Source organism: Salvelinus alpinus, chromosome 18 (assembly GCF_045679555.1).
Source record: "Salvelinus alpinus chromosome 18, SLU_Salpinus.1, whole genome shotgun sequence".
Classification (NCBI taxonomy): Eukaryota; Metazoa; Chordata; class Actinopteri; order Salmoniformes; family Salmonidae; genus Salvelinus; species Salvelinus alpinus.
In genome coordinates this window covers 6,505,343-6,526,111 of record NC_092103.1, presented here as the reverse complement: position 1 = coordinate 6,526,111, position 20,769 = coordinate 6,505,343, and the positions used below count along the sequence as shown (strand labels likewise).

The following is a 20,769-nucleotide window of genomic DNA, read 5'->3' as shown; positions in this document are numbered from 1 at the left end:
GGGTGGCATTTCTTTGTGGGTGCCACACAGCCCTCCATGGTGCTCGCCAGAGGTAAGCACTGACTGCCACCTGTAGGATATCGAGCCCTCATGAGCATCCTCATGGAGCCCGTTGTGAGACCATATGAGCTGACACATGCACATTTGTGGCCTGCTGGAGGTCATTTTGCAGGACTCTGGCATTGCTCCTCCTGCTCAAAGGCGGAGGTAGCGGTCCTGCTGCTGGGTTGTTGCCCTCCTACGGCCTCCTCCACGTCTCCTGATGTACTGGCCTGTCTCCTGGTAGTGCCTTCCTGCTCTGGACACTACGCTGACAGACACAGCAAACCTTCTTGCCACAGCTCGCATTGATGTGCCATCCTGGATGAGCTGCACTACCTGAGCCACTTGTGTGGGTTGTAGACTCCGTCTCGTGCTACCACTAGAGTGAGAACACCGCCAGCATTCAAAAGTGACCAAAACATCAGCCAGGAAGCATAGGAACTAAGAAGTGGTCTGTGGTCACCACCTGCAGAATCACTCCTTTATTGGGGGTGTCTTGCTAATTGCCTATAATTTCCACCTTTTGTCTATTCCATTTGCACAACAGCATGTGAAATGTATTGTCAATCAGTGTTGCTTCCTAAGTGGACAGTTTGATTTCACAGAAGTGTGATTGACTTGGAGTTACATTGTGTTGTTTAAGTGTTCCCTTTATTTTTTTGAGCAGTGTATATAAAAAAAACAGTTTGAAGGAAACAAAATACACCCTAGGGAAATGTCAAATAAGTGAATTGTCCCTTTAAGCTTGGCCCTGGAAAGGTCAGAACCAGAGATGTTAGAGATATAACCATCCATCTAAGGCACTGTAGCCTTTCCTGAAAATATAGATAGTGACGCTAGAGAATGATGCTTTTGACCTCGTGCTTGTTGACAGAGCTGGCAGGAGGTAGAATAGATACAAAACAGTTAGGCAGAGAGAGTAAAAAAAAACAATGCCCTAATTATCTCTATCCCCACAAAGAAAGGAAGAACTCCGGCGGACCATGCCCTTGTCAGGAAGTTAGTCCTACCTGTTACTATATACGGTATAAAAAAGGATGCTTGGCTTAAGTGGCTCTCCTGTTAGTAACTAGCTTATTGACAAAGTGATGGTGGGGTTATCTTGAATATGCCAGGGAACCGGGGACGTGCATGTCCGTGTGTCTGCCATCTGTGTCTGTTTCAGTGTGTTGGAGTGGAGGGGAAGCAGGCTCAACAACGGGCCCATTATCTCAGTATCGGTACATGTGATAGGTGGAGACCCAGGAAGAGGGGTAGGCCCACTTGGGGAACCTCTGTAGCATGTCGTCTAGCTGAACAGTCCTCTGGTCCTCTCCAAAGTAGTAGTGAGATGAGATGGCTACTGAGATCATCCCCTCTGGGCCCTCCTCTCTGGGAGGCTGGAGAGGGGAAATACAGACACATCAAAAACACAATCATATATGGGGAATATATAAATAAACACATAAATGTACATTGTGCACAAATTAGTGTGAAGCTTTTGAAAATACAGTACTAGTCAAACGTTTGGACACCTACTCATTCCAGGGGTTTTCTTTATTATTTCTACATTGTAGAATAATAGTGAATATATCAATACTATGAAATAGCACATATGGAATCATGCAGTAACCAAAAAAGTGTTAAACAAATCTAAATAGATTTTAGATTCCTCAAAGTAGCCACCCTTTGCCTTGATGACAGCTTTGCACACTCTTGGCATTCTCCCAACCATCTTCATGAGGTAGTCACCTGGAATGCATTTCAATTAACAGGTGTGCCTTGTTAATTTGTGGAATTTCTTTCCTTAATGCATTTGAGCCAATCAGTGATCAGGCCTACCACTGTTGTTTGTCAGCAAACTTAATGATGGTGTTGGAGTCGTGTTTGGCCACGCAGTTGTGGGTTAACAGGGAGTATAGGAGGGAACTAAGTACATTCCCCTGAGGGGCCCCAGTGTTGATGATCAGCGTGGCAGACGTGTTGTTGCCTACCCTTACCACCTTGGGGCGGTCCGTCAGGAAGTCCAGGAGCAATGGGCATTAGACCGGTGGAAATCTGTCCTTTGGTCTGATGAGTCCAAGTTTGAGATTTTTGGCTCCAACCGCCGTGTCTTTGTGAGACGCAGAGTAGGTGAACGGATGATTTCCGCATGCGTGGTTCCCACCGTGAAGCATGGAGGAGGTGTGATGGTGCTTTGCTGGTGACACTGTTGTGAATTATTTAGAATTCAAGGCACAGTTAACCAGCATGGCTACCACAGCATTCTGCAGCGATACGCCATCCCATCTGGTTTGCGCTTAGTGGGACTATCATTTGTTTTTCAACAGGACAATGACCCTGCACACCTCCAGGCTGTGTAAGGGCTATTTGACCAAGAAGGAGAGTGATGGAGTGCTGCATCAGATGACCTGGCCTCCACAATCACTCGACCTCAACCCAATTGAGATGGTTTGGGATGAGTTGGATCTCAGAGTGAACGAAAAACAGCCAACAAGTACTCAGCATATGTGGGAACTCCATCAAGACTGTTGGAAAAGCATTCTAGTTGAAGCTGGTTGAGAGAATGCCAAGAGTTTGCAAAGCTGTCATCAAGGCAAAGGGTGGCTACTTTGAAGAATCTCAAATATAAAATATATTTTGTTTAACACATTCTTGGTTACTACATGATTCCATATTTGTTAGTTCATAGTTTTGATGTCTTCACTATTCTACAATGTAGAAAATTGTTTAAAAAAATAGATTAAAAAAAAACGAATGAGTAGGTATATCAAAACTTTTGACTGGTACTGTACATTGTGCGTGAAAAAAAGCAAGGTATGAAATGAAGCGCTATCCCAGCAGGCAAAACTGGTCCAAATGATCATTACAATCAGATAACAGACAGTTTTGTTGTCACCAGCTTTGCCTGCTTGGAACCTTAAATCCCTAATATTCAATACCTGTATTTCGAACCAGAAGTTCCAGGCGGGGGCGTCCAGGCCATGGGTGTAGAATATGAAATACTCTCTAGCCAGGTATAACTGGGGGGTGCCGTCCCCAAACCACCAGCTAGACAGAGAGGCTCCTCGGTGGGGCATGAGGTAGAGGGACATGTGGCTGGGACCTGGAGGACACACATTCAGATATAAAGTCACACACACAGTCTCACACACAACGCATAGGGTCAGGAGTTAATCCTGACCACATGATGTAACAAACTATGGGTTCTAGTCACACGAGGGTAGTGCCATTTTTACAATGGAAAGAGCTGGGAGGGGTAATGGATCTTACAGAAGGTAGGAGGAGAGGATGTAGACACACGGTGCGGAGGATTAGAGGATGAAAGGGACATCTCACCTTTGACTTCAAAAGTCATCTTAACTGTTCCCCATTTTGTCTCCTCTTTAGAAAGGAGCTGAAACTCCACAGGAGACTTGGGAAAGACCTCAGGGGCTGGGAGGTACCAGTTATTCCTGAAAACAAGAAAAGTTGATTTTCTTTTTTACAGCTGTTATTTTTTTTTTTTTGCTGAACCAGTCAAAGTAAAGTGTTCAAGAATAAATATATGGTATATGCATGATACAGTAACATTTTAAAAACAGTTCATGTCTTTAAGTATACAGTACCGGTCAAAAGTTTGGACACAACGACTCATTCCAGGGTTTTTCTTTATTTGAACTATTTTCTACATTGTAGTATAATAGTGAAGACATCTAAACTATGAACTAACACATATGGAATCATGCAGTAACCAAAAAAGTGTTAAACAAATCAAAATATAGATTGAGATTTTTCAAAGTAGCCACCTTTTGCCTTGATGACAGCTTTGCACACTCTTGGAATTCTCTCAACCAGCTTCATGAGGTAGTCACATGGAATGCAATTCAATTAACCTCTCTGGGATATGTGGGACGCTAACGTCCCAACTGGCCAACATCCAGTGAAAATGCAGAGCGCCAAATTTAACTTTCGTGAAATCACACATTCAATATACCAAATTAAAGCTACACTTGTTGTGAATCCAGCCAACGTGTCAGATTTCAAAAATGCTTTACGGTAAAAGCAAACGACACTTATCTGAGGATAACACCCAAGCAAACAAACACAGACCATCATATTTCAACCCTCCAGGCGCGACACAAAACGGAGAAATAAGATATAATTCATACCTTACCTTTGACGAGCTTCTTCTGTTGGCACTCCAATATGTCCCATAAACATCACAAATGGTCCTTTTGTTTGATTAATTCCATCGATATATATCCAAAATGTCCATTTATTTGGCGCGTTTGATCCAGAAAAATACCGGTTCCAACTCGCGCAACGTGACTACAAAATCTCTCATAAGTTACCTGTAATCTTTGTCCAAACATTTCAAACTACTTTCATAATACAACTTTAGGTATTTTTTTACGTAAATAATCATTCAAATTTAAGACGGGATGATCTGTGTTCAATACCGGAGGAAAACAATGTGTAGCGAGCTTTCAGGTCACGCGCCTCTAACAAAGACTACACTTCTCTCTACCCTCGTTCTGAACAGTGCTACTTCTTCATTTCTCAAAGGAAAAACCTCAACCAATTTCTACAGACTGTTGACATCCAGTGGAAGCGATAGGAACTGCAAGAAGGTCCCTTAGAAATCTGGATTCCCAATGAAAACCCATTGAAAAGAGAGTAACCTAAAAAAAAAAAAGATCTGAATGGTTTGTCCTCGGGGTTTCGCCTGCCAAATAAGTTCTGTTATAGTCACAGACATGATTCAAACAGTTTTAGAAACTTCAGAGTGTTTTCTATCCAAATCTACTAATGATATGCATATCTTAGCTTCTGGGCATGAGTCGCAGGCAGTTTAATTTGGGCACGCTTTTCATCCAAAATTCCGAATGCTGCCCCCTATCCTAGAGAAATTACAAGGTGTGCCTTGTTAACTTAATTTGTGACATTTCTTTCCTTCTTAATGCGTTTGAGCCAATCAGGTGTTGTGACAAGGTAGGGGTGGTATACAGAAGATAGCCCTATTTGGTAAAAGACCAAGTCCACATATTATGGCAAGAACAGCTCAAATAAGCAAAGAGAAATGACAGTCCATCATTACTTTAAGACATGAAGGTCATTCAATCCAGAAAGGTTCAAGAACTTTGAAAGTTTCTTCAAATGCAGTTGCAAAAACCATGAAGCGCTATGATGAAACTGGCTCTCATGAGGACCGCCACAGGAAAGGAAGACCCAGAGTTACCTCTGCTGTAGAGGATTGCACCTCAGATTGTGAAGCATTTATTTGGGCTGCAGAGTTCAAGTACCAGACACATCTCAACATCAACTGTTCAGAGGAGACTACATGAATCAGGCCCTCATGGTCTAATTGATACAAAGAAACCACTATTCAAGGACACCAATAATAAGAAGAGACTTGCTTGGGCCAAGAAGCACAAGCAATGTACATTAGACCAATGGAAATCTGTCCTTTGGTCTGATGAGTCCAAATTTGTCTTTGTGAGATGCAGAATAGGTGAACGGATGATCTCTGCATGTGTGGTTCCCACAGTGAAGCAAGGAGGTGTGATGGTGCTTTGCTGGTGACACTGTCTGTGAATTATTTAGAATTCAAGGCACACTTAACCAGCATGGCTACCACAGCATTCTGCAGCGATACGAAATCTCATCTGGTTTGCTCTTAGTGGAACTATCATTTGTTTTCAACAGGACAATGACCCAACACACACCTCCAGGCTGTGTTAGGGCTATTTGACCAAGGAGAGTGATGGAGTGCTGCATCAGATGACCTGGCATCCACAATCACCTGACCTCAACCCAATTGAGATGGTTTGGGATGAGTAGGGCTGCAGAGTGAAGGAAAAGCAGCCAACACATGCTCAGCATATTTGGGAACTGTTGGAAATGCATTCGTCACGAAGCTGGTTGAGAGAATGCCAAGAGTGTACAAAGTTGTCATTAACGCAAAGGGTGGCTACTTTGAAAAATCGAAAATATATTTTTATGTTTAACACTTTTTTGGTTACTACATGATTCCATGTGTGTTATTTCATAGTTTTGATGTCTTCACTATTATTCTACAATGTCGAAAATAGTACAAATAAAGAAAAACCCTTGAATGTGTCGGCCGTCATTGTAAATAAGAATTTGTTCTAAACTGACTTGCCTAGTTAAATATATGTTAAATTTAAAAAATGAGTAGGTGTGTCCAAACTGTTGACTGGCACTGTACGTTCTACGAGGTTCAGGGTCAGTTTAGGTTTATTTGAACATTTTGGTACGTATGAAACATACTGTACATACAATGTCATACAATATAAAACAAGTCAAAGAAAGATATGATCCGCCTAACCACATGGACAGTGCACCATCAAGTCATAAGACATAAACAAAATCCATCATGGCCAACAGAACTTTAAACAACAGAGCAGACGAGTCACGGAGATACGACAACACATCAAATGTATTGTAATTATAAAAACGTTCCATTTAATTCTGTGGGTGTGACTTACTTATCAGATCGGAACCAGGGGTAGCCACAGAAAGGCCTGTCCTCCTGACAATTGGTCATGATGGTATCATTGATCTCTGGTATGATAGGCGTGATGTGCTGCATGCCAGTGTAGTCAAAGCTGTTGATCCACAGACCTGAGTCTCTACTCTCCACCTGGCCGTCCAGACCATGGACGATACGAGTGGTGTGCTTTTGGGGAGGGGAGGGGTCCCCGCATCAGATAATCGTTTATTCAATGTGTCAACGTGTTTGCATCTCTATTTCTAACTAAATAAACCATTCATGAATTTCATTCAAATAATACATTTGTTATTAACTGACTTGCCTGGATAAATAAAAGGTGAAATAAAAATCGGTCAAGGTGTGTGTGTGTGTGTGTAAGCAGAAAGAGCCTCAGATGGTCTCACCTGGATGAAGACCCGTTTGGGGCGTGGACCAGAGGGGTCTGCTGTGTAGGGGAAGAACATACCACAGGATACAAGCAACAGAAACACAGTAAACACTGTTCCCAGACCTGCCAACAGCCACTTAGTAGACCTGGCCAGGTAGATAAAGTGGAGCTAGACGAGAGAAGGAAACAGAGAGAAAATGAGAAAGAGAGAGGCTTACAAACACCTGTCATCACATTTTGCTCCTAAGAGACACTTGAAACAAGTGGAGTTTCTAAGTAACTGTACTAACAAAGAAGGAGGAGAAGAAGAGTATGGAGAGGGTGACGATGGTGGCCAGGACCACATCAGCAGGGTATGTGTTGCTCCTTCCCAGGGTGGGCGTGAAGACCTCAAACACCAACCAGATCAGGAACATGAAGTGGACGTAGGGCAAAGCCAGACCCAGCTGGTAGAGCACAGAGTACTTCACCGAAGCACCTGGAGATATAGACAGGAGAGATACATTTATGTGAACTAACTCTAACCCAGCTGGTAGAGCGCAGAGATATCCACAGATACACCTGGACCAAAGCAGGACAGGAGGGACATATTAACAGCCAGAATAATAACAATTCCTGCCTTTCCATTTAAAGAAACAACGGTTAGACACATCAATGTATCAGTGTTGTTGCTGAGCTGTGAAAAAAATACCTTCTGATTAAACATCACACTTAATAATAACAACAATGGGACCAATGAACAGTATCCAGTAGGGTTGGGTCGATATATGATTAAAATAGAATATCGTGATATTTGACATTGACGATATATCGTGAAGTGGAAGAAAGACTATACTCCGTTTGAACTTCACAAATAAAAACGGCCCTTTTATCAGTTAGGCTGTACCGATATGTTGACAACGAAGTCCAAATTAATTAACTAAGCCTCATTTTTTTTTGCCACACAAAGATTATTTAAATGAGGATGTGACTATAATATTGTAAATCGGTACAAAAAAATGATTTGGCCGTTATTGGCGCCAAACGATCATATTGGATATCGAGACATTTGGAGTAGCACACCGCAAATATCACCCAACCCTAGTATCCAACACTAACCAGTATCCATTTATTTTCCGTGAAAAGGAACTTCCTCATGGGAAAGAAATTCGAATAAAAGTTTAAAATCTGTAACACAGAACCAGGTACAGTGTGGTACAATGTTTTGACCACTCAAGTCTCTTGACCTCGGAGTTTGAACTCCCTGGCGAGGAGCAGCTTGGTGGCCAGAGGGAAGGCCACCATGAGCATGGGGACGTAGGCAGAGCAGAGGCCGTTAGCTGTGAAGTAAACCAGTGCGCCACACCACAGCAGCAGGCTCACGTCAAAGTAGAGCTCCCCCACTTCCAGACGACGCGCACCCTGGAGGAGGAACAGACAGACACACGGAGTGAGAGGGGTCAACAAGGGCATGGAAGAACCCTGGTGACATCTATAGCAGGAGAAAACCATAGAGAGACAGGTCACTAAGGGCAAACACATTATCACCACTTAACCGCTGAAATATTATTCTCCCAAAAAAGGCCCATCAATTTCAGTTCATATCAATACAATGTTCCTTGATTCTCAGGGGTAGTTGCATCTCTTAGCTACATAAAATCAATAACATTTGTTTTGAGCTGTGTTCTCCCTGGAGCCCAACTGTGGCCTTGCAAAGTGAACATGTGAGAGATGGAGTGTGTCTGAACTTCAGTCTAGATAGAGTGAGAGGGATGGAAGGGACTCTCTCGCTCTTTCGTTCTTTCAATTCAATTCAATTTTATTTTAATTTTATTTTATATAGCCCTTCGTACATCAGCTAATATCTCGAAGTGCTGTACAGACACCCAGCCTAAAACCCCAAACAGCTAGTAATGCAGGTGTAGAAGCACGGTGGCTAGGAAAAACTCCCTAGAAAGGCCAAAACCTAGGAAGAAACCTAGAGAGGAACCAGGCTATGAGGGGTGGCCAGTCCTCTTCTGGCTGTGCCGGGTGGAGATTATAACAGAACTATGCCAAGATGTCCACCTGCTTTACTGGAATGGGAAACATGCCAACATCGCCAAAGCAAGTGAAGTAGATAATAAACAAAAGTGAAATAAACTAAAATTAAACATTACACTCACAGAAGTTCCAAAAGAATAAAGACATTTCAAATGTCATTATGTCTATATACAAAGTATTGTACAAAGACATAAATATGGGTTGTATTTACAATGGTGTTTGTTCTTCACTGGTTGCCCTTTTCTTGTGGCAACAGGTCACAAATCTTGCTGCGGTGATGGCACACTGTGGTATTACACCCAGTAGATAAGGGAATTGGGTTTGTTTTCAAATTCTTTGTGGCTCTGTATCTCTAATACGGTCTTCTTTCTCTCTCTCTCTCATCAAAGTAGCCACCCTTCGCTTTTTAATGACAGCTTTGCACACTTGGCATTCTCTCAACCAGAGTTCCCACATATGCTTTTCCTTCACTCTGTGGTCCAACTCATTCCAAACCATCTCAATTGGATAGAAGTCAGGTGTTTTTGGAGGCCAGGTCATCTGACGCAGCACTCCATATCTTGGTCAAATAACCCTTACACAGCCTGAAGGTGTGTTTGGTCATTGTCCTGTTGAAAAATATATGAAGAATGCTGTGGGAACCACACATGCAGAGATCATCCATTCACCTACTCTGCGTCTCACAAAGACACAGCGGTTGGAACCAAAAATCACAAATTTGGACTCATCAGACCAAAGGACATATTTCCACCGGGCTAATGTCCATTGCTCATGTTTCTTGCCCCAAGCAAGTCTCTTCTTATTGGTGTCCTATATTAGTGGTTTCTTTGCAGCAATTCGACAATGAAGGCCTGATTCTCCTCTGAACAGCTGATGTTCAGAGGACTTATGCTCTGCAGCAGAGATAACTCTGGGTCTTTCCCTCTGCTCACGCTCTCTTTCCCCCTGCTCGCGCTCTCTTTCCCCATGCTCGCGCTCTCTTTCCCCATGCTCGCGCTCTTTCCCCCTGCTCGCGCTCTCTTTCCCCCTGCTCGCGCTCTCTTTCCCCATGCTCGCGCTTTCTTTCCCCATGCTCGCGCTCTCTTTCCCCATGCTCGCGCTCTCTTTCCCCATGCTCGCGCTCTTTCCCCCTGCTCGCGCTCTCTTTCCCCCTGCTCGCGCTCTCTTTCCCCATGCTCGCGCTTTCTTTCCCCATGCTCGCGCTTTCTTTCCCCATGCTCGCGCTTTCTTTCCCCATGCTCGCGCTCTCTTTCCCCCTGCTCGCGCTCTCTTTCCCCCTGCTCGCGCTCTCTTTCCCCCTGCTCGCGCTCTCTTTCCCCCTGCTCGCGCTCTCTTTCCCCCATGCTCGCGCTCTCTTTCCCCATGCTCGCGCTCTCTTTCCCCCTGCTCGCACTCTCTTGTTTCCCCCTGCTCGCACTCTCTTGTTTCCCCCTGCTCGCACTCTCTTGTTTCCCCCTGCTCGCACTCTCTTGTTTCCCCATGCTCGCGCTTTCTTTCCCCATGCTCGCGCTCTCTTTCCCCCTGCTCGCGCTCTCTTTCCCCCTGCTCGCGCTCTCTTTCCCCCTGCTCGCGCTCTCTTTCCCCCTGCTCGCGCTCTCTTTCCCCCATGCTCGCGCTCTCTTTCCCCATGCTCGCGCTCTCTTTCCCCCTGCTCGCACTCTCTTGTTTCCCCCTGCTCGCACTCTCTTGTTTCCCCCTGCTCGCACTCTCTTGTTTCCCCCTGCTCGCACTCTCTTTCCCCATGCTCGCGCTCTCTTTCCCCCTGCTCGCACTCTCTTGTTTCCCCCTGCTCACGCTCTCTCTTGTTTCCCCCTGCTTGCACTCTCTCGTGCCATGGCAACCTCTCACTCTCTCCCAGCTCCACTTATAGATGTATGAGCTGAGCACTAACAGAGGCCTAATTCACAGGCTGTTCAGAGATCAAAACCACTTCATTATTACTAGCCACTGTGCATGTCTGCACACTCTAAATACCCTCCTGAGAATACCTTTTACCACACACACCGAATAACGCTCTCCTCCTCTGAGGCTAGTAAATACTGCAGCATACTGCATTCTGTACTCATTAGGGAGACCCCGTCATGTTGCAAGGGGGAGAATGTTGTTTAAATCTACCTATTCCAGGTCACAACGCGGAGAAAATGACTTTGAAACAACGTTGATTCAACCAGTTTATGACCAGTGGGAGGAAAGCTTACTGTGGTTTAACTTTAAGCCACTGTGAATGTGGACAGAATGCTCTGCTCACCCCGTACAAGAGGTTCTTGACCAGCGTGGGGCACGCACCGCACGCCCACCCACACACACAGCTCACCCCATAGAGGTTCTTGGAAAGTGTGTGGAAGAGGACCATCATCCCAGTGGCAGCAGAACCGTACATAAACATGCAGGTGTAGAAGTTGTTGTACCTAAAGAGAGGACAATGGAAAATACAATATTTATGCAAAATTGACTTGACTTCTATATGTAATGATAATATTCAACATTATTAAAAAAAATATATAGAATTGTCCTCCAAAGTGGGTGGTGGGGACAAGCCAATATATACATACAGAACAAATATTGATTTGATAAGTCTACTTCCATATTTCTGTTCTTGTTATTCTCAATATTAATATCTCTAAGTTTTTAAATAAAAACAGAATAAACTAGAAAAGGTACATTTCCTGAAGAAAATGTGTGTTTCAAGTGGTACTACCAGAACATGGATCGTCCCATCAGTGACACCACAAAGGCTATAAAGACCACGGTCAGCAGAGTGACCAACCAGCTGAGGATGACCGCCACCGTGGCACATGCCAACTCCTTCACGTAACGACCTCCTGGCAGAGAGACAGGGACATACAGACGCCATCAGGTTGAACCTACTTCAGAAGAAAAGATCGAGCCTGTAAATGGAACGACCATAGGAGTTGGCTATTCCGCACTAGAAAAGACCCTGTGCCCAGGTTACATAACCAGACCAACCTGCTCTGCACTGACACTTAGACCACATTAACATCCTTCAAACATACAACACCCATTCGAGGGCAGAGTGTCATGTGCTTAGTGCCGCTGAACCTGGAACACGTCGAATCAGAACCCCTGCCCTTCTGACTCGCACTCCTCCAACCTTTCCTTTCCACGGGTCCCTATCCGTTTAATAAAAACGCAAACAAATGAATGAATAGATGTCAAAATATGCTCATGATACCACTTACCCACGTTGCTGGGATGGAGGCACTTCTTAAACAGGTAGAGGAAGGTTGCTATGGCAGTCGTGTAGTTGATGATGGTGCCAACATGGGCCGGGTACGCCACCACCACCATGCCGAGCAGGTCAAAGAACACCATGTTGCCATGGGCATACTCGGACGGGTCCGCCAGCTCCTTAGACATGACCAGGTGCTTCAGTACTGCCAGGATGTTGTCACCTAGGGATACGATGAGGTAATATATCTAATACATTTGATTTATTTGTGTGAGGGCAATTGGTTTTGTCTGTTCAAATCCCATCTGGATTATACTGCCCATGTGCCCTTTAGAAGGCAACAGCCTGAATGGCTGTAGGGATTCACTGGTATAATTAGTCGATCAATTGCTTTCAATAAAAGCATTTGCTAAGCAAACACAATGCAATATATCAATCATTAAACAAACAGCAGAGCAACGCAATATATCAATCATTAAACAGACAAGGGGATCAGTGGGAGGATGAGATACATGAATGTGTTGCATTCTATGCAAAGACAACAACACCCCTAAACAAATAGGCCAACAATACAAAGGCAGATATACACTATATATACAAAAGTATGTGGACACCCCTTCAAATTAGTGGATTTGGCTATTTCAGCCATACCCGTTGCTGACAGATGTATAAAATCAAGCACACAGCCATGCAATGTCCATAGACAAACATTGGCAGTAGAATGGCCTTACTGAAGAGCTCAGTGACTTTCGATGTAGCACTGTCATTGGATGCTACCTTTCCAACAAGTCAGTTCGTCAAATTGCTTTCCTGCTAGAGCTGCCCAAGTCAACTGTAAGTGCTGTTATTGTGAAGTGGAAACATCTAGGAGCAACAATGGCCCAGCCGTGAAGTGGTAGGCCACACAAGCTCACAGAACGGGCCCACCGAGTGCTGAAGTGCGTAAAAGTCGTCTGTCCTTGGTTGCAACACTCACTACCGAGTTCCAAACTGCCTCGGGAAGCAATGTCAGCACAAGAATTGTTCGTCGGGAGCTTCATGAAATGGGTTTCCATGGCTGAGAAGCCGCACACAAGCCTAAGATCACCAAGCGCAATGCAAAACTTCAGCTGGAGTGGTGTAAAGCTTGCCGCCATTGGACTCTGGAGCAGTGGAAACACATTCTCTGGAGTGATGAATCACGCTTCACCATCTGGCAGTCCGACGGACGAATCTGGGTTTGGCGGATGCCAGGAGAACGCTACTTGCCCGAAGGCATAGTGTCAAGACTGTCCTGTGAGGACAATAATTCTAACATAAAAATGTGGGGAACGGTCAGTGAGGAGCTATTGAAAACTAATGTAATATTGCTTTTCATTTTGTGATGACATTAAAAACTCTATGGACGAAATACTGTAAGTTGGAAAGTATATCCCCTTTGTCAAGTTTCCATCCAATACGTTGCGCATATAATATGAAAAATGAAAGTATTTTTGTTAAGATATGCATGTGATTTTAGGAGGTATAAGAGTATCTATCTCCTTTAAACTGTACATAAGTAAGTAGCCACGCCCCGAGTATGGTTGGAGAGCGTGTCAGACTGATGGAACCGTCCTTTTCTGAGGAGAACGCTACCGAAGTTCTACCAACACATTGACTGTAGCACTCGCTCTGACAAAACATTGGACCACTGCTACTCAACTTTTTGAAAAGCCTACAAGGCCCTCCCCCGCCCTCCCTTCGGCAAATCTGATCACGACTCCATTTTGCTCCTCCCTTCCTATAGGCAGAAACTCAAACAGGAAGTACCCGTGCTACAGACTATTCAATGTGGATCTGACCAATCGAAATCCATGCTTCAACATTATTTTGATCACGCGGACTGAGATACAAAACCTATTTCCCCTCAGGACACTGAGAAGAGTTGGCATGCGTCCTCAGATCCTCAAAAGGTTCTACAGCTGCACCATCAAGAGCATCCTGACTGGTTGCATCACTGCCTGGTATGGCAACTGCTCGGCCTCCGACCGCAAAGCACTATAGAGGGTAGTGCGAACGGCCCAGTACATCACTGGGGACAAGTTTCCTGCCATCCAGGACATCTATACCAGGCGGTGTCAGAGGAAGGCCCTGAAAATTGTCGAACACTCCAGCCACCCTAGTCGTGGACTGTTCTCTCTGCTACCGCATGTCAAGCGGTACCAGAGAGCCAAGTCTAGGTCCAAGAGGCTTCTAAACAGCTTCTAGCCCCAAGCCAAAAGACTCCTGAACATCTAGCCAAAGGCTACCCAGACTATTTACATTGCGCCCCCCCCCCCCTCCCCACACCACTGCCACTCTGCTGTCATCTATGCATAGCCAATTTAATTAACTCTACCTACTACCTCAAATAACCGGTGCCCCCACACCCGCACATTGACTCTGTACTGGCACGCCCCTGTATATATTGTTATTTTTTACTGCTCCTCTTTAAATTACTTGTTACTTTTATCTCTTATTCATATTTTTTGAAACGGCACTGTCGGTTAGGGGCTCGTAAGTATGCATTTCACTGTAAGGTTGTATTCGGCGCATGTGACTAATAAAATTTGATATGTTCCGGGTAGCCTCTTAGAATAACATTGATACGGTGACTGAGTTTATCTGGTAATGCATAGGAGATGTTGTACCCACTGTGACTATTAAAACCTAGATTGCATCATTCGTGCAAAACTGAAAGCACAAACCACCGCATTTAAAAATTGCAAGGTGACTGGGAATATGGCCGAATACAAACAGTGTAGTTATTTCCAACGTATGACAATCAAACAGGCAAAAGAATCAGTACAGAGACACAGTGGAGTCGCAATTCAACGGCTCAGACACGAGACGTATGTGGCAGGGTCTACAGACAATCACAAACAACAAAAGGAAACCGAGCCACGTCGCGGACACCGACATCTTTCTTTCGGATAAGCTAAACACCTTTTTCGCCCGCTTTGAGGATAACACAGTGCCACCGATGCGGCCAGCTACCAAGGACTGTGGCCTCTCCTTCTCCGTAGCCGATGTGAGTAAGACATTTAAGCGTGTTAACCCTGGCAAAAACAAAGGAGCTGATTGTGGACATCAGGAAACAGCAGAGGTTAGCACCCCCTAATCCACATCGCCGGAACCGCAGTGGAGAAGGTGGAAAGCTTCAAGTTCCTTGGCGTACACGTCACTGGCAAACTGAAATGGTACACCCACGCAGACAGTGTGGTGAAGAAGGCGCAACGAAGGCGCAACAGCGCCTCTTCAACTTCAGGAGGCTGAAGATATTTGGCTTGGCACCTAAAACTTTTACATAGGCCCAATTGAGAGCATCCTGTACGGCTGTATCACCGCCTGGTACGGTAACTGCCCCGCCCGCAACCACAGGACTCTCCAAAGGGTGGTGTGGTCTGCCCAACGCTTCACCGGGGGCAAACTACCTGCCCTCCAGGTCACCTAAAGCACCCGATGTCACAGGAAGTCCAAAAAGTTCATCAAGGACAACAACCACCCAAGCCACTGCCTGTTCACCCCGCTATCATCCAGAAGGTGAGGTCAGTACAGGTGCATCAAAGCTGGGACAGAGTGACTGAAAAACAGCTTCTATCTCAAGGCCATCAGACTGTTAAATAGCCATCACTAGCACGTTAGAGGCTGCTGCCTTATATACATAGACTTGAAATCACTGGCCACTTTAATAATGGAACACTAGTCACTTTAATAATATTTACATATTTTGCATTACTCATCTCATATGTATATACTGTGTTCTATTATACTGTATTTTAGTCTATGCCACTCCGACATTGCTCGACCAAATATTGATATATTCTTAATTCCATTCCTTTACTTTAGATTGTGTGTATTGTTGTGAATTTGTTAGATTTTACTTGTTAGATATTAGTGCACTGTTGGAGCTAGAAACACAAGCATTTCGCTACACCCGCAATAACATCTGCCAAACGTGTATGTAACCAATGAAATTTGATTTGAGTTGTGCCATATGGAAGAATATTTTTGTTTCTACTGGGAAATTCCAAGCATCTTATGAATCTTAACCCATACCTCTTGGGAATGTCGTAAGATTGGGCTAGCCTCTTCAGTTTTGCGGCCTCTGAATATTTTTTCCGTGATAAGGTCTCAATAGGTCTAAACGTGGCCGTGATAGACCTCTCAATCTGAGTCCATCCCAAATGGAAATCACAATTGCCCCAGTGTCTGGCCAATTTGGCTACGTCACATGATATGTTATATAGTTCTACATTGGATAATGCTAGTCCTCCTCTATCCCTTGGAGCATATAACTTGTTCACATTTATTCTGGGGGTTTTCCCAAAGATAATCCTTAGTCATTTGATTGTATTGCTTAAATAGTAAGGAAGAAATGGTCACAGGCAGCATCATAGACACATCATTGAACTGTGGTGTCGCACCTATTTTAACAGTATTTATTTTGCCCTATAAAGTAAGATTAAGCAACCTCCATTTATCAAGATTATTCTTTATTTTTTGTAGTAGTGGCATCATTAATTTGCATGATATTCTGTAGCTGTAGTCTTATATTTCATCCCTGATGGCATCCATTTTAACAGAAATTAAGCAATTGCAACAGGAGGATACATTTTTATTTTAATTTAACTAGGCAAGTCAGTTAAGAACAAATCTTCTATTTGATTTGGGGACACCGCCAGAAGCTCTTTTTATTTTATTTTTTAAAGGCATTCAAATTAACTGCATCTAAGTTACATTCAGACTTATAAAGCGTTGAATAACACATTGTCAATATATTTTGTACCAGTCAGTACCTCCCCACTTTCATTTTTGATAGCTGGTATTACAAAACTGGAATCTTTTTGTTTACATTTTCTAGCCAATAATTTAACCTGCTTTTTCATAAAAGTTGGTCCTCTGCCGAAACATTTTTTTGTTAAAGATCTCATGTAATTGAAACTTCAGATCACAGACTTTTCTTGGATAACTCTTTTTCCAACTCTTTAATTTGTCCCTTTCTTTCTACTGGTGTGTGCCATTATTTTGCCCTTAACAAACTTTAGAGGCCTCCCACACTGTACTCATTTATCAGTGGAGCCAATGTTTGTCTGAAAAAAACACTTAAGATGAAATGTTTAGTTTTAGAATAAGGATGAATTCATCCTCGATCTAATGCTTTTCTTAGAGATATCAGCCTCCACTGCTATACATAATTCCACTATTGCGTGGTCAGTCAAAGTAATAACCCCTATTTTACAATCTATCACCTCTTTAGTCATACTCTTGGAAATTAGGAAGTAATCTATCCTGGAATTATATTTATGGTTATGTGAATAAAATGAATATTCCTTCTCTCTAGGATTGAGAGAAGGAAGTCTCCATACGTCTACCAGATCCCTCATTAAGGTTATGAGAAATCATTGGTGGAAATACAGTGGTGGCGGGAGACTTTAACCAGGTTCAAGATGGTATCTTTGATAAAGCTACTTATTCTAACGCTGTACCAAGGGACAGAGCAGCGATACATCAACCTCTTAAGGATCTGACCCTCCCCCCCCCCCAATTTTCACTTAAGACGACATACCCAAATCTTTTAAAAAAGACAGCAGGGGTTCAAACTGTAGAACCCATTTCCTACATTTGAATATAAAAATTGATTTTACCTATGCTACATTTTATCTCTGGGACCCTCAGGATGACCAATCAGAGCAAGATTACTGAATGTAAGTACATTATTTACCTTCAGAGGTGAATGTCAAACCAGTTGCTGTGCTAAGTTTTTTTTGTGCACTCTCCTCAAACAATAGCATGGTATTTTTTCACTGTAATAGCTGGTGGAAATTGGACGGTGCAGTTAGATTAACAATAATTTAAGCTTTCTGCCCATATAAGACTTGTCTATGTCCTGGGAAATGTTCTTTTTACTTACAATGTCATGCTAATCATATTAGTGCATGTTAGCTCAACTCTCCCGCGGTGGGGACACCGATCCCATTGAGGTTAACCTCATGGAAAAACCCAGGATCCTCCTTGTTTGGTGCATAAATATTACACATAACCTTATTACCATTTACCAGAGCCTCAACACAAATCATTCTTTCTTCCTCATACTTATATTGCTTTAACATGACAAAATTCAACTTATGTACCAAAATTGCAACACCATGTTTTTGCTTGAAAATAAGATATGAAATACCTGCCCAACCCAATCCCTTTTCAATTTAGCAGCCTCTGAATCAACCAATTTAGTTGATTGAATAAAAGCTATATCCACTTGTTAGGATTTGAGATAACATACCGGTACACATTTCTTCCTCTTAATAGGATTCTGTGAACCGTTGATATTCCATAAAATGATATTTTTATATGTTTCAGACATTTATCAAACCTTGCATATTGGGTGTTAGAATTATTTAGAAAATCAATCATTTTTGGTGCTGCCATATATTATAACCTCAACATTGGTTGCGCTAAAAACACTTGCATGAGCCATGAACCTAACCACACAACACAAATCAAAAAACAGTAACAACCACACCACACAAATCAAAAAACAGTAACAACCACCCCACACAACACAAAACAAAAAACAGTAACAACCACCCCACACAACACAAAACACAGTAACAACCACCCCACCCCACACAACACAAATCAAAAAACAGTAACAACCACCCCACACAACACAAATCAAAAAACAGTAACAACCACACAACACAAATCAAAAAACAGTAACAACCACACAACACAAATCAAAAAACAGTAACAACCACCCCACACAACACAAATCAAAAAACAGTAACAACCACACCACACAACACAAATCAAAAAACAGTAACAACCACCCCACACAACACAACACAAAAAACAGTAACAACCACCCCACACAACACAAATCAAAAAACAGTAACAACCACCCCACACAACACAAATCAAAAAACAGTAACAACCACCCCACACAACACAAATCAAAAAACAGTAACAACCACACCACACAACACAAACAAAAACAGTAACAACCACAACACACAACACAAAAAACAGTAACAACCACCCCACACAACACAAATCAAAAAACAGTAACAACCACACCACACAACACAAAAACAGTAACAACCACAACACACAACACAAAAAACAGTAACAACCACCCCACACAACAGAAAACAAAAAACAGTAACAACCACCCCACACAACACAAAAAACAGTAACAACCCCCCCACACAACACAAAAAACAGTAACAACCACCTCACACAACACAACACAAAAAACAGTAACAACCACCCCACACAACACAAAACAAAAAACAGTAACAACCACCCCACACAACACAACACAAAAAAACAGTAACAACCACCCCACACAACACAAAACACCCCACCCTCTCCCTTTGTTTTTCTACTTGAAGAAAAAAGCCCTCCTCCACTTGGTCTGCGAGAGACCGCTTGTAACCGAGGAGAGTGTGAAATGTACATCCAACTCATGCAGCCTCCTTTTATCCGCCGGCTCCTTGATCATATCGGGAAAGATTGATCGCTTGCAGTCCTTCCAAGTCACCTCTCTCTTCTCCCGATACATTCCCTTCGCAGAGGCCAGCACTCTTTCTCTCCAGACCCCTGAGAAAGCGGATGATGATCAGTATGGGCGGCTGATTCTCGTGTGGTATTGGTGCAAGGGAACCGTGGACTCGTTGAAGCTCAGATTCTACCAAATCCACCCCCAGCGCATTCAAGATCATTTGTCTCACGCATTCCTCAGCTTGCCATCCTCCAGACCCTACTTGACTACTAAAAGTCTTAAAATGAAGTGCCTGTCTCGGTTAGCTGCATCCTGCACGGTTCTGTGGAGATCCTCATAAAGTTTGGCGTTCTTCTCAGCTTTCTTGATCAGCCGGTCATTATCGTCCTACACTGTTGATATCCGACCCACTGCCTCATCGAGCCTCTGTAATATGACCGATACATCTTCTTGCATATCCATCTGAGATTGCTTTACCTGAGAGACATCCGATTCAAGAATGGTGCCGACTACACCCATTTCTTCCATGGCCTTCTGTAGGGATAATTGCAAGGCCGACAACGAGCTGGGTTCTATGTTCTGCCCTTTCAACATCATGCTTGCTGAAGTGCTAACAGAGCTATCCCTGTTAGCCGCTGCGCTAGCGATCATGCTACGTATACGCGTTGAAGCTGATTTTTTTTTAAACGCAGACGATAAAACAAATAAAAAAGTAACTTTCCCCTCAAAAACAATTATACTAAATTGACTATTCTATCGAACTTTGAGGAAATTGTGAGGGTTTTATCAGGAGGCTCCTTTCAGACAACCACCCTGCTTCGCAGCATCACGACTCCGATCCTCTCTCCTTAAATATTTGTCATCTGATGTATTCGTTTTGCTCTCTGAATTTTTTTATTCAACTGTTAGCTGCCAGCTCCTGATATCAGGGCATAAAAACTACAATCTGTGTCCTGAATTAGCCTATTGCGCATGTGAGCCCAGCATGTTTTCCCCGATTTTCCCTGGGTAAATTAGCTGGCTAGTTGAACTATGCTAGCTTTCGTCCTCATTGTCAAGTTTCTTAAATACGGCATCCTCAACTTTAAAACAACTTTGATAGTTATATAATCATGTAACTAAGACATCTTCTGGAAAGAAACTTGAAAATA

The 20,769-nt window shown here is 43.4% G+C and overlaps 1 protein-coding gene across 2 annotated transcripts in view; it reads right to left on the bottom strand.

Moving 5' to 3' along the window:
- Positions 1–701: 701 nt before the first annotated feature.
- Positions 702–20,769, bottom strand: part of LOC139543602 (endoplasmic reticulum metallopeptidase 1-like) — a 45,611-nt gene continuing 25,543 nt past the window's right edge. Inside the window, exons 7-16 of one of the 2 annotated variants that reach the window (XM_071349854.1) lie at positions 12,128–12,340; positions 11,626–11,749; positions 11,176–11,335; positions 8,132–8,306; positions 7,196–7,383; positions 6,922–7,074; positions 6,513–6,703; positions 3,361–3,476; positions 2,964–3,127; positions 702–1,421 (exon numbers count right to left, since the gene is read on the bottom strand). In XM_071349854.1, the coding sequence (XP_071205955.1) occupies positions 1,254–1,421; positions 2,964–3,127; positions 3,361–3,476; positions 6,513–6,703; positions 6,922–7,074; positions 7,196–7,383; positions 8,132–8,306; positions 11,176–11,335; positions 11,626–11,749; positions 12,128–12,340 (1,652 nt within the window). In that variant the 3' untranslated portion in view covers positions 702–1,253. The remainder of the gene's footprint in view (positions 1,422–2,963; positions 3,128–3,360; positions 3,477–6,512; positions 6,704–6,921; positions 7,075–7,195; positions 7,384–8,131; positions 8,307–11,175; positions 11,336–11,625; positions 11,750–12,127; positions 12,341–20,769) is intronic. The other variant, XM_071349855.1, reaches the window with a different exon arrangement.